We start from the raw sequence: 12815 nt of genomic DNA, 5'->3' as shown, positions 1-12815 counted from the left end.
CAGAGTTCTCCCTTTCAGTAGTCCACAGTCAGCAGTCTCTCTCACTGCAGCAGCAGCTCCTCAGCCAGGGTGAGGCAGCCACATACAGGTATAACCTAATTATCCACAATTTTTTTTTTACCTACTGTTTTATCTCAACATGATGCTCTGAGCGAAGGGCGGGGTCCCTGGCTCGGAGTGAAGCCTTTCTAAGCGCCTGGAGAGACAGTGATTGCTGGATTGCCTGCCTAATGACTCTGTGTTACATCACAAAGGTCAGCAAGGCTGTTTTCAAATCACCTAACAAAAGGGCAATGTTTTTTAAATGGGTTTGCTTTAATGCAATTTTTGCCATCCACATGAGTTCTAGGTACGGAACCCTCACAAATAATGAGACTCAATCTCCAACAATCTCCACTAGTCTCAGTTCCTGAGTTGTGGCAACCATACACATACCTATACACAGATCTCTCTCCCGCTCTCTCCTCCTACCTCTCTCCTTCTGCTCCCACCTTTGCTGTCTCTCCTACTCCCACACCTGTCTGACAATGATTCTTTCACCTTTATTTCTAAGGTCCTCATTATCTCTACTAGGTTGCAGCTATGAACCGCACCCATTGCAAGCCAGAGTTCTGGTTTTAACTCTATACTTCCCAGACCTGTCAAAACAAGGGGCCGTTGCTGACAATGTACAATATCTCCTCTTAAGGGAATCTTCCTCATTTCCACTACAGGACCCTGTTATATGTTTGTGTTAATTTGACCCTAAATTATCTTTGAATCAACATCTGTGTATTTTCTTTTTTCCTCCTCAGATGGGAAGCCAGTGTCACTGTCTCCAATTGAATCTCAACCCCATAGCCCTCATTACACAGCCACAAGTCAGCGAGAAAGAGAGAGCCTTGAGGTACGCATGCGGGAAGTGGAAGAGGAAAATCGGGCCCTTCGCAAGCAGCTCAGTTTGGTGCAGAGCCGGAACTTGTCCCATCGCCGAGGCAATCACTCAAAAACATATTCCATGGAGGAAGGGACAGGGGACAGTGAGAACCTTCGGGCTGGCATTGTGGCAGGGAACAGCTCTGAGTGTGGACAACAGCCAGCCGTGGAGAAATGCGAGGTACGCAAATGGTTTCCCACCTAAGATCATGCTTCTGTTGTGCAGCTAAACAACTTGTCATAACCCTGTGTAACACAAAAAATTTTTGTTGAATTTTTAATGTTTATTGTACAATTCAGAGATGCTGATTCCAATGGTAATCATAATTTGTGTAATTATCAAAACTTTTTTAGTTATCTTAAATTCTATCTATCCTACTGCCTAATGCATTGTAATACACATATAGATGAATACACGTATAGATAAATACAACCGCACATCATAAATTGTAGCTAAAGTATTGATGGTATGCTAAAAATAGTGGCATTTTTGAAATCCTCACACCAAAATTAGCAAAGGAACATTGAAATATTCAGATAAACATGGGTGGGAGGGGGGCGGCTCACGGAGTGGATCAGGCCCAAGAGGGGGGTAGACCCAACCATGGCAGCACAGACCAGATCCCAGCTCAGCCCAAACATTACTTAGGCCACTCAGATTTGCACTTGTGAAATCGCAGGCGCGCATCTGAGTAGCCTCCATAGGGCTGCCTGTGGCGTTGCTTGGATTAAGGGGACTAAAATCCCCTTATTCTGAGTTGCGCCCTGGGTCGTGCAAAACCTGCGCTGGACACAGTGCAGGCCAGTCAACTGCCTGTTCCAGCACAAGTTAGGAATGCGCCCAAAATTGTTCAAATTTTGAACAATGAGTTATTGTTATTCCTTATGCCCACCATTAGCCAGATGCATGAAACCTGTTGATAAGAACAATCTCAATCCACTTTTGGTCACTGAGCATGGCTGCAGCGCATGAGTAAGTGAGTGACATGTTTGTACCAGTGCATTGTAGAAGGAGTGGTTAAAGGCAACCACAGTCAGGCCTATTGAGGACAGGCAATCTTATCTGGATTTGTCTTATCATCACACTGTTGGAAAGTTACATCAGTGTGGATAGAGTGCCTGAAAAAGTCCATTATAGGAAAGGTGGATGCTGTATGGGAAGCATATTAGATATATAAAAAGCGCAGCTAGAAGATAAATGTGGTTTCAAGGAGAAAAGATGTTTTACTGTATGAGTTAAGAAAAAATTGTAAGTGGAAGATGGTGATAAATTCAAAGGCAGCTACTCAGTAAAACACTGATAAGATCATACAACATAAGAGTCCATACAACAACCTTGGTAGGATATATTGCTTAGCTCAACAATGTAGCATCCTACTGTCAACTTTGAGGTCCAGTGAGAAATCTGTTGAACATGAGCCATTGGTAACTTGAATGTTCACATATAAGTTCTGCCATGAATACCCGATGTGTTGGGGAGAGGTCTTGGACGTTGGTGGTTCTGAAAAATGGGTCGATATTGCCAATTAAAAATAGTGATGATTATCCGTTAAAACTCACACCAGCTCCTGCAAATGCCTTTTTCATCTAATTTTGATATCCTCTGGACACACCCACAGATATGCCTCTTCACCATATACCACCATAGGCCATTCTGGGCCCAGTGACTCCTGCAAACAACCCAAAGTCTGTGAACAAACTAACCTAATGTCGTGGTTTTGCCAAAGGTGTGCAGCCGAGCCGTAGTTACTTATAAAGTGTTACTGTCCACACTGTTCTTTCTTCCAAGATGTATTCGATTGTCCTCCATTCTTGTTCTGTGAATTGTAGTCCTTCAGTTAAAAACAAGAAAAAGACAGCGAAGAAGGTGATACTTCACTTGAATAGAAGAAAACTATGTTCTCTGAGGGCACTTAACAGAATAAGGCAAGAATAAATCAATAAACAATGGTATCAGCATGCTCTGAAAATAGATGCTGGCAGCCATTAGGAAGCTCTCTTCCTAATTTCGCAGTTCAGATTAGAGCAGCTGGTCAGAATATCTCCCCTCCCCTGCACATGAAACCACTTTAACCAATCAACAAAGTGGAATCAACTAAAAGAAAATGTCAGCTGTTTTTAAACTGACTCTGTGACCCCTTTTCATTTTTTTTCAATAGAAAATGAAATGATTGAAGTATTCAGCTCAACATCAAATGTCTGTCTTTATCAAGGGAACAGTTACGTACTATAAAACAAATATTTACTTCCCAATTCCATTCTTAACTTAGAAATAAAAGTTGCTGTGTATCTTTTGGAGTATCCTGTCCCTCCTCTGCTTTTAAAAGTTTGAACAGAAAATTTATAGAGGCTGGAGCAAGAACAACCAGCTGGAAGGTGTGTGAGCGAGATCAGTGGTTCCTAAATCGTGGGTCGGGACCCAGCAGTGGGTTGGGGATTTTTTGATGTGTCGGGAATCTGACAAGCTGATAACTGACAAGGAAAAGGTACTGAGCCCTATGGAGATGGAAAGGAGCAGTATGTGTGTGTTTACTTATGAGAAGGCAACTATGCCTTAGTTCACGGGTGTCAAACATAAGGCCCAAGGGCCATATGTGGCCCTTGGAAGTTCTTTATCTGACCTTCAGGTTCTGCCAACACCTCCATCAGCTACTGAGCTATGCTGAGGTGTCACTGCATGATAATTGGGCTCTCCCATATCTTGAAAATATCAAGACTGTGTATTTTCTCTTCTGCCATTTGCAGGTACTGAGTTCCTAAGTAAGAAAAAATGCTTATTTCTGATCTGAACAAACACTGGCTTCGAGAGGTCAGAGGATGATCCTCGAACTTAATAATAATAATAATATTAATAATAATAATACAGGTATTTATATACCGCCTTTCTTGTTCGTTAGATTTCTCCTCAGACTTTAATTCAAGGCGATTTACATAGGCAGGCTATACTAAATCCCAATAGGGATTTTTACAATTGAAGAAGGTTCTGTCTTTCAAGAACCACAACATTTCAGATGGATCCTTATGATCTGGTATCACATTCTGGCCTCCGTTTTCCTCCCACACAGGCTGACAGTGGTCAAAGAGCAGGTGGAATAACTCAGCATAACTCGACTAGGCTTGTCAGCTGCTTTAAGGTCTCACAGTTCACGGTGCCAGTGGCCTCGAACTGGCGACTTTCGGATGTTATCTTCAGGCAAACGGAGGCTCTACCCTCTAGACCAGACCTCCTGCCCAAGGAGGGTCTTCTTCATAAAACTTTTACTTCTTCATAAAACACATGTGACTGATTCTCAGGGCCCCCCCCAACTCTTCGCCTTTCATTTCTTGTAGTAGTACTAGTAGTAACTTTATTGTCATTGTGCTACAGCACAACGAAATTTATGCACCTTTAAGATACAAACATAAATATATACTACAATTCCAACAAACACACTCACCCACACATTCTATACAACATGCATCATAATATAAAACAGTATAACAGACCATAATGCCCAGGAGCATGGTAACAACTATATCGTCTTATTCAACATAATAATAATAATACAGGTATTTCTATACCACCTTTCTTGGTCCTCAGATTTCTCCTTAATAATAATAATAATAATAATAATATAATATACAGTATTTATATACCGCCTTTCTTGGTCTTTATTCAAGACTTTATTCAAGGCGGTTTACATAGGCAGGCAATTTAAATCCCCATAGGGTTTTTTACAATTTGAAAGAAGGTTTCTATCTTTCAAGAAACCACAACATTCAGATTTTTCTTTCTTGATCTGGTCGCACATTCTGGCCGCCATCCTCCCACGCTCAGAACAGATGGAATAGCTCGGCTCAGCTTGCCGGCTGCTTCAAGGTCGCACGGTGCCGGTGGCCTCGAACTGGCGACCTTGTGGATGTTAATCTTCAGGCAAATGGAGGCTCAACCCTCTAGACCAGACCTCCTGCCCCTCAACGTAATTATGGCTGTGGGATAAAAACTGTTCAGGAGTCGTGTGGTGCTGCTCTATTAGTTCTGTATCGTCTACCCAAAGGCAACAGTACAAAGAACTTATGATGGAAGGGGTCTCTCAGAATACTAGGTGACTTCTGCAGACAGCGAGATGTATAGATGTCCTCCAAAGCTGGTAGATGAAGGTTGATGATGTGCTGCGCGATCTTAATAATTCACTGCAGAGCTTTTTTGTCCCCTGCAGAGCAATTTCCGTACCACACCAAGATATCATAGGTTAGGATACTCTCAATGGTGCAACGATAGTAAGACGCAAGCAGCTGCTGTGACAAATTTAACCTCCCAAGCTTCCTCAGAAAATATAACCGCTTTTGTGCTTTTTATCAACATGCTGGTGTTAATAGTCCATGAGAGGTCTTCTGTGATGTAAATACCTAGGAATTTGAAACTAGCAACCCTCTCCACCTCCTCACCATTTATGTGTAATGGTGTGTGTACATCCCTCTTTTTCCGGAAGTCAATTATAAGTTCTTTAGTCTTTTAGTTTTAGTTTCCATTTCCTGTACTTATGTTGAGCTTTGGTTGGCTGAATCCATTTAACGCCCAAGGATATGTGATGTACAACCAATTTTGGACAAGGGAATAGCTTCTTAAAAGGGAGACTAGATTAGATGGCCTTCCAGATTATAATAGATTTTGCCAATAAATTTACTTGCTCAGCGGGGATTAGCATTATGCCACGGGCAGTGGTTTATGTAAAGCATGAAAGTTCCCTGTGCTTGCCAGGCATCTATCTTAACCACACAGTATTTCTATAATGAAATAACTTTCATTTCTTCTTAAAAGATTCACATAGTAATTCAGTGACAGAATGTAAGCTTAATTTAAGCATCCCTATTATCAGATTTCCCCTCAGGGTTCTCATCATTTATCCTATTACTGGAAATGCCATTTATGTGTTTACATGAAAGGCACATGTCCTCTCACTCGCCCCCATGCCGCGGTTTGTCTTCCATGGTTGCTGATTATCTGAGCTGCTTTTTCCTTGAGATGCAGAGTTTTCAGCAAGAAGGTAGATAGTGGAGGTTAAGACCAGGTGGGAGAAGGTTAATGGAAAAACTGTGTGGTGTTGCACATGGAAGAGAGGTAAATTAGCAGTGCTTCTGCTAGTATGAAATTGTTGCTTGTAATTGATAATTCTAAAAGCTTTTGAGAGCCACATTTTGAGCAGTGCTCTGAGTAAAAAATTATAGGACTGGCCATACAGTCCTACACTTCAGTTCAGAGTTAATGCTACCCTACTTGCATTTGGGGACTGACTTGAAATGGTACTCCTTCCTTTTGTGTTTAAATTATCCTATTCAACAAAGGCTGCAATATGTACACTTTCCTTGGAGTAAGCAACTTGGAACGCAACAAGACTTACTTTTTAGGAAGCATGCATAGGATTGCACTTTAAGTTTTAGTAATACTTAAATTTGAAGATCAGTAAATAAAATATTTTAGCAATGTTGTTAGTCGATGCAGTGTCTTTTAATGTAAAAAAAATGCACCTTTTTCAGTTCATAAAGGCAGCAGCTCTTTAAAACAAAGTGCTGTTATTCCCATTTACATTTTGGGAAATTGGGTTGGCCAAAGGAGCAAATTGACGCGCGCACGCATTTTGTGTGTGTGTCAGAAGCAGGCCGGGATATAGGACTTGTAGATGACAAAGGTGTGAAGGGGAGCAAGGAGGTTACAGATCAGCTAAATGAATTATGTTGGCTAATTTTTAGAAGATGCGTACTGGAAAAGCTCCATATCTGAGCCACCATTTCCGGAACAGGAGGCTGAGAAGCTGTGCCATAGTCAAATAGAAGTGACACTTATTGAAGCTGTAGAGCCCAACTGACAAACTACACGTTAACAAATCACTAGAGCAGGAGGGCATTCACTCAAGACTTCAGAACAAACTCAGATGTGAAATTGCTAGTACTTGAAAAGAAATATGAGCTTTTAGTGAAAACCAGTTTCCTTGTCAGGGGATTTAAGCACCAATTATTAACCTAGGAGCAGGAAACCTGGGAAATTGCAGATCTGTCCATCTAACTTCCATCACAGATAAACCGATAAAGAACATTGACACTTTAATTGTTGAATCCCTGGAACAAACTTTGCCAAGAGACAATCAGCAAGACCTCTGAAAAGAGTTCCACCTCTCCAGCCTTCTGGAATTTTTAAACGTGTCAACAAATATGTAGGTAAGGGGTGGTCCTAAAGATATTCTTTACTTAAAAAATGCATCCACAGTTTTTATTAAACGTAAACAAATTTTAAAAAGCCTTGCACACTTTTGACAGTCCCTTACCAAAGGCTCCTAAGTAAATTTAACAATCAGAGCTAAGAGATCAGGACTTTTTTGAATGAATTGGTAACTAATGAACAAGCAGGAAGAAGAAGGAATAAAAATTCCAATTTTCATAGTGAAGGATATAAGAAATGGGGTCCCCCAAATCTCTGTACCTTATACCAATGTTGTTTGAATTGTTTATAAATTAGGTGGCATTAGGGTGAGCAATATGAGTGACCGACACCTAATTATTCAGTATGATGAAATTAAGAACAGATTGTGACGATCTCTGAAAAGATCCCTTTACAGCTGGGTGAAATGTCAAAGACAGTCAATGAAAGCAAGTAAAAAATGATCAGGGCAAAAAATTCTAACCATTTAATAAGGGAAATCAGTGTACTATAGCGATTCCCCCACTCAGCCATGACCTCAATGGATTACCTTGGATCCATCGCTGTCTGAACTACCTCTCCAGACTGTTGAGCGGGTAGCATAGAGGGGGAATCCTTGTAAACTGCCTTAGGGCGCAATCCTAACCGGCACATAGACTTGGATAAGTCCCCTGGGAGAGTCGCAAACATGCCGTAAAGCACGTTTGTGCCTCCATGGGAGGAAGCTACATCAGCCAGCAGAAGCCTCTGCAGCGGGTTCCTCGCCGCTGCTTCTGTCATTGCACCCGCGCTGACCCAAGCAGCAACGATGGAGCAGTAACGGCGTGGGGGGGGCAAGGAGGAGGCAGGAGGGGGCATTTCTGGGCAGGGGGAGGGCGGGCGATGGGCGGCCCCAGGGGCAGGCATGCAGGAAGCCGGGGGCGGGGCTGGGACCCAGCAGTTATGCCAGATCCCAACCCCTGTCCCCGTGGAGAACGGATCGGCTTCAATCCGCTTCACTCTTCTCGGACTTGCGCCACCTCCAGAGGTGGTGCAGGTCCGAGGAGACCCATTGGGGCCAGCAGCCCTTGCCCAGGAGTAAGGGGAAGAGTTTCCCCTTGCCTCTGGCTGAGCCACTGCTGGCCAGAAACCCGCGTTGGATGCATTGCAAGCCTCCTGGCTTGCCTGCTCCAGTGCGGTTTGGATTGCGCGCTTAAGCTTTTTGAGGTCACAACTGCTTGTGACTTCCCAGGAAGAGATCTTTGTGGGCAGCCGACCGAAAAAAGCAATGTGTCGTGGCAGGGAACATGGCAAAGTTGACATTGGGAATTATTAGGAATGGATCAGAAAATAAAACAGCCAGTATTGTGTTGCTTTTATCGGAGATACTGTTGTCCATAACCCATGAGAGGTGTTCTCTACCACTTATGCCATCTATGGTGGCCTCTACCTTGTGGAATTCTGTGCCGTATGAGAGATGATACACCCCATCACTACCAGTATTCCAGTGGTTGGCAAAGACCTACCTCTATCAGCTGGCATTTGTGAACCTGCTGTGATGCTGTCTGGTGATGGTTTATTATGCTGGTTGTTATAATGGTTTATTTTGAGGGGGGTGTTCTGCTATTTTATTTTAATACACTGATATATTTTTTTTATTTTTTCATCTTGTAACCCACCCTGAATCTTGGGAGAAGGGCAAACTGCATATTTTTGAAATGCTTCCAGTAGCAACTGTTCATAAATACTTCTACCCTTTAAATATTCCATGAGTATGGAATGCCCCAAACCCAGAAATGTGTTAATAGATGGCATTGGGACTTCTACAGAGTGCTCTCTGGTTCTCCCCAAGTGAATATTTTTGCTTTTGTAGCCACTTCTTCTCTCCCCCCCCCCCCCAGGGGGGAACCATTTCTCATCAAAGGGTTTGGTGTATGCCATGAGAGTTCGTTCTATCTCCTCAAGTGGTTTGTTGGGTTCAGGTTTGAGGATAGATCCATAAGGAAAAAACCACCAAGGAAAGTTTCAGCATGAATTGCAGAGAGCCTGTTAGCAATCCTGCTAGGTTTCTTTACCCACCCAATCCAAGGAGACTCACAGTCCAATCCTGAGTTGCACGGGGCTGCCGCTGCATCCAGCACAGTCCAGGCAGCTGCCAGCATCTCCTTGGGAGAAGGGGACTTTTGTTCCCTTCCACCAGGTAAAGCAAGTAGCCCCACAATGGGGCTACTCGATTCTCCACCAACCCAAAGGTCAGCGGAGAATTGAGAGCCTCTGTGTCAGGCAGTGAGCTCTGGATCCCGCCTCCCTCCTATCCTGCTCCCTCCCTCCAGAACACCGTCTCTCCCGCCCCGGAACACCTTCCTCCACGCCTCCACCTACCTCACCACTGCTTGTTGGTCCACGTGACCACTGAGTGGCGGAGCTCCTGTGCTCAACCGGCAGTAACCCAGTGCCAACCGGCGCTAGGCTACCACCGGCAGAGCACCACAGCACTGGGGCTCACAAACGTGCCTTATGGCATGCTTGCGACAGTGTGCACCAGCACACTGTCTGCCTTCCTCCTTTTTGCTGCTGTTTCTTTTCTTCCATCTCTTTTCCCTGCTCCCTTTCTCCTTTTGTATCTGGTCCTGCCCTCCTCTTATCTGACTGCTGTCAGTAGTGTTTCCTGGTGCTGCTTCACCATGACATCCATCCAGCCCCACTTCCTTATTCTTGGATCAACTTCTTGGGATTCTCCCTTAGGGGGACTTTAAGTCTAGCCTTTTTCGGTTTTCACTTTAGTCCTCTGCCTGCAACAATAGTGAACCATCCCTGATAAGCCTTCTTTCTTTCACCATAAATTGAGAAGGTTCTGCTTGTTTCTTTCCGAACTAGAGGAGGCTTCCTGTCATAACCCTGGAGATCCCGTTCCTGAGTAATTAAAATTTCAAAAGAACAATTGAAAACACTCCAGGTACCATACATCAATGACTTCAAGAAGTGCATAATGATGCTGCTATTAAATTTTAACAAAAATGACGTGTGTACTTTAAACAGCTACAGACAGTCCACTCTGAGCGATTGCCATGATAGACAGTAGAACTGTCATTTTTTGTGGTTGTTCAGCACATGATAAAACCCCCAAATAGTACTGATCTTTACTTCTCCTTCCTTTCATTCTTTCTTTCTTTATCCCTTAGACAATCCATGTCGCCATTGTCTGTGCAGGATACAATGCCAGTCGGGATGTTGTCACACTCGTCAAATCAGTCTTGTTTCATAGGTAAGATCTTTTTCTCTTGTTGCATGTTTCTTGCAAAGATGATCAAATACGTTCGTGTTCTTTCTGCAAACCACCTTCTGTGTAAGGCTGCTTTCTCAGACTATGCAAGACAATGCCCTTCAAGACGAATGCGAAACTTCCTTGTGCAGGGAAGAACTTCATATGCATGGGCTACTCCATGGATTGTACCCTTCATTGGGAAAAAACTTTTCTGTGTGTCTCAATGGGTGTATGGAGGGACTGCAGACTTTGGTGACTGTGATTGCCCATTGGTCTGGTCCTTTACTGTGAAAGAGCAGGGAGTATGTTTCACTTCCTGAAATCCTTTGTGCATTCTTTGTTGCTATGAAATTTTAACTTACGTGACATTAACTAAGCCTTGGTTTAATAGCCAGAATTTTTTTTAATACAAGTGCAATGTGAAATTATAGATTTTATATATAGGTTTGTTATCCTATTTGTCCAGCCCACTACATGAGTTCATTGTGGAACATGGGGAAAAAGTGGTCTCTTGAATCTCTTGTGTCAAAATCATTAGGCTTTGATTTATAGATCAACATCAGCTCCTTGAATTGTGTCCAGGAAAAAAAACAATGGGGAGTCCATGCAGGTGATAAAGGGATGCTTCAGTATGCAAGAACCCAACCCCATCAGGTTTGTATATTCTATGCAAGCTGAAGCAATTCTTGAAGCAGCAATGCACAGAGTTCCTCGTGGAAATCTAGTATCTAAGTTAACATTGGAAGAACTGATGATCAGATTATCCATTCAAGGCCAGAATTAATTTTGTGTTAATTCCTCTAGCTTTTTAAAAAAAATTTGCATAGGTTTCAGTGGACCTGCTACTCACGAAGCCATAAAAAAGTTAATGAAGGTGTAAAACCCCCTAAAATCAGCAGTTCCCAAAGTCCTACTTGGACTCTGGAACCATACTGAGTTGTTGCAGGGGCAGGAATGGGGGTGGGTGGGGTGGAATGGTTGACGGCCCAAACCTGTTATGTTACCCCTGCTAACTGGGTAAGAGGCACTTTTTCAAGTGGGTAATCCTTTTTTATTTAGCAGAGGGAGAGTAACTGGCCCTCCTCACCCCAGCAGTGTCATTTCTAGTGAGTCTGCTGGTGCTCTTTTGCATCTTTTTAGATTGTGAGCCTTTTTGGGACAGGGAGTCATTACTTATTTGATTTTTCTCTGTAAACCACTTTGGGAACTCTTCATTGAAAAGCGGTATATAAATACTGTTGTTATAATAATAATAATAATAATAATAATAATAATAATAATAATAATACCACCTGGGGGCATCATGTTGCCTCCTAGAGTGTCCTGGAGGCTTGCAGCCTCATCTGCAACTCTCCACGCAGTACAGTGAACTTTGTTCTGCTATCGGAGCTCACTTCAGGTTTGCGATCGGAAGTGAACTAGAAGTGAGTTCCAATAGTGTGGAAGGTCACAGAGATGGCTGCAAGCCTCCAGGGCCCTCCAGGAGGCTGCAGGATGCCCCCAGGAACATGATATACCTGGTTCCCCGTGGCACTGCAATCGCTGTGGTGCTATCGGGGACTCTTTCCTAGGCCATGCCCCTTAAGGGGCAGTGGCCCATTTCCGGTTCCTCTGGTGGGTCACAACCCAACAGTTTAGGAACCACTGCCCTAAATAGATTTACTTTCATAGATTTTAAACATGTGGTCCCCATATTTTATAGATTTGCATGACAGAAAAATGGATATAACTTTTAATATGAACAAATGGTAAGATGAGATTTTTCTTTTTTCTTCCTGAAAACAGTGACAGTTTATATGGCATCTGCCTGAGTGGTTGTGCCCTGACTTTGAAAGAGTCCAGGTGTGTCCTTGGATTTGGCTGACATCTGCTAGCAAAGGTGGCTGCAAAACCTGCCCTTTATTGGCGTAGTTGTAGGTCACTATCTTTAGCTCAGTATCAGTTGGCTCAGCTGTGTAAGTGAAGCTCTTGGCTCCCTAAAAATGAGCTAATTGTGTTCTTTCCATGAACCACACAAGGGAAAAGCTAAATTTGGAAACTGGTTTACTTTTTCCTAGCCAAGGTAAAACCAAATCTATTCTATACCATTTCTTGTGCACAAAACAGGTTTGTGTTTTTTTGTTTGCTTTTGCAAAACAGCAGATATGTGCAAATATCAGGAAATGCCACAAGTTACCTCTTCCAATAAGGCAGCTAATTGCTTTTGTCTCTTGAAGTGTGACTCTAAAGGACTGTGTTTTCACCCCTCAGAAACAATTATAGTAGAACCTCCAAAGTTGACCACCTCTCTATAATGACCACCTCCTTAAGTTTACCTAATTTTCTTTTAGGTAAACTTTTTTTTCCTGTGTTGACCACCCTCCTATGTTGACCAATTCCTCCAGTCCCTTGGGTGGTCAACGTAAAGAGGTTCTACTGTACTTTACCCCAAAGCAAGATTCCTTCTCTGTCCCTGATACCTTAAGCAGTAAGTAAGATGAC

General features: G+C 43.0%; 1 protein-coding gene across 2 annotated transcripts in view; it reads left to right on the top strand.

Moving 5' to 3' along the window:
* Window positions 1-12815, top strand: part of LARGE1 (LARGE xylosyl- and glucuronyltransferase 1) — a 389408-nt gene that overhangs the window by 196494 nt on the left and 180099 nt on the right. For both annotated transcript variants that reach the window (XM_066633915.1, XM_066633917.1), the window contains exons 3-4: window positions 795-1096; window positions 10252-10334. In XM_066633915.1, the coding sequence (XP_066490012.1) occupies window positions 795-1096; window positions 10252-10334 (385 nt within the window). The remainder of the gene's footprint in view (window positions 1-794; window positions 1097-10251; window positions 10335-12815) is intronic.

Source organism: Tiliqua scincoides, chromosome 7 (assembly GCF_035046505.1).
Source record: "Tiliqua scincoides isolate rTilSci1 chromosome 7, rTilSci1.hap2, whole genome shotgun sequence".
Classification (NCBI taxonomy): Eukaryota; Metazoa; Chordata; class Lepidosauria; order Squamata; family Scincidae; genus Tiliqua; species Tiliqua scincoides.
Note: the sequence above shows the minus strand (reverse complement) of the source record. Positions and strands in the feature narration are given on the sequence as shown.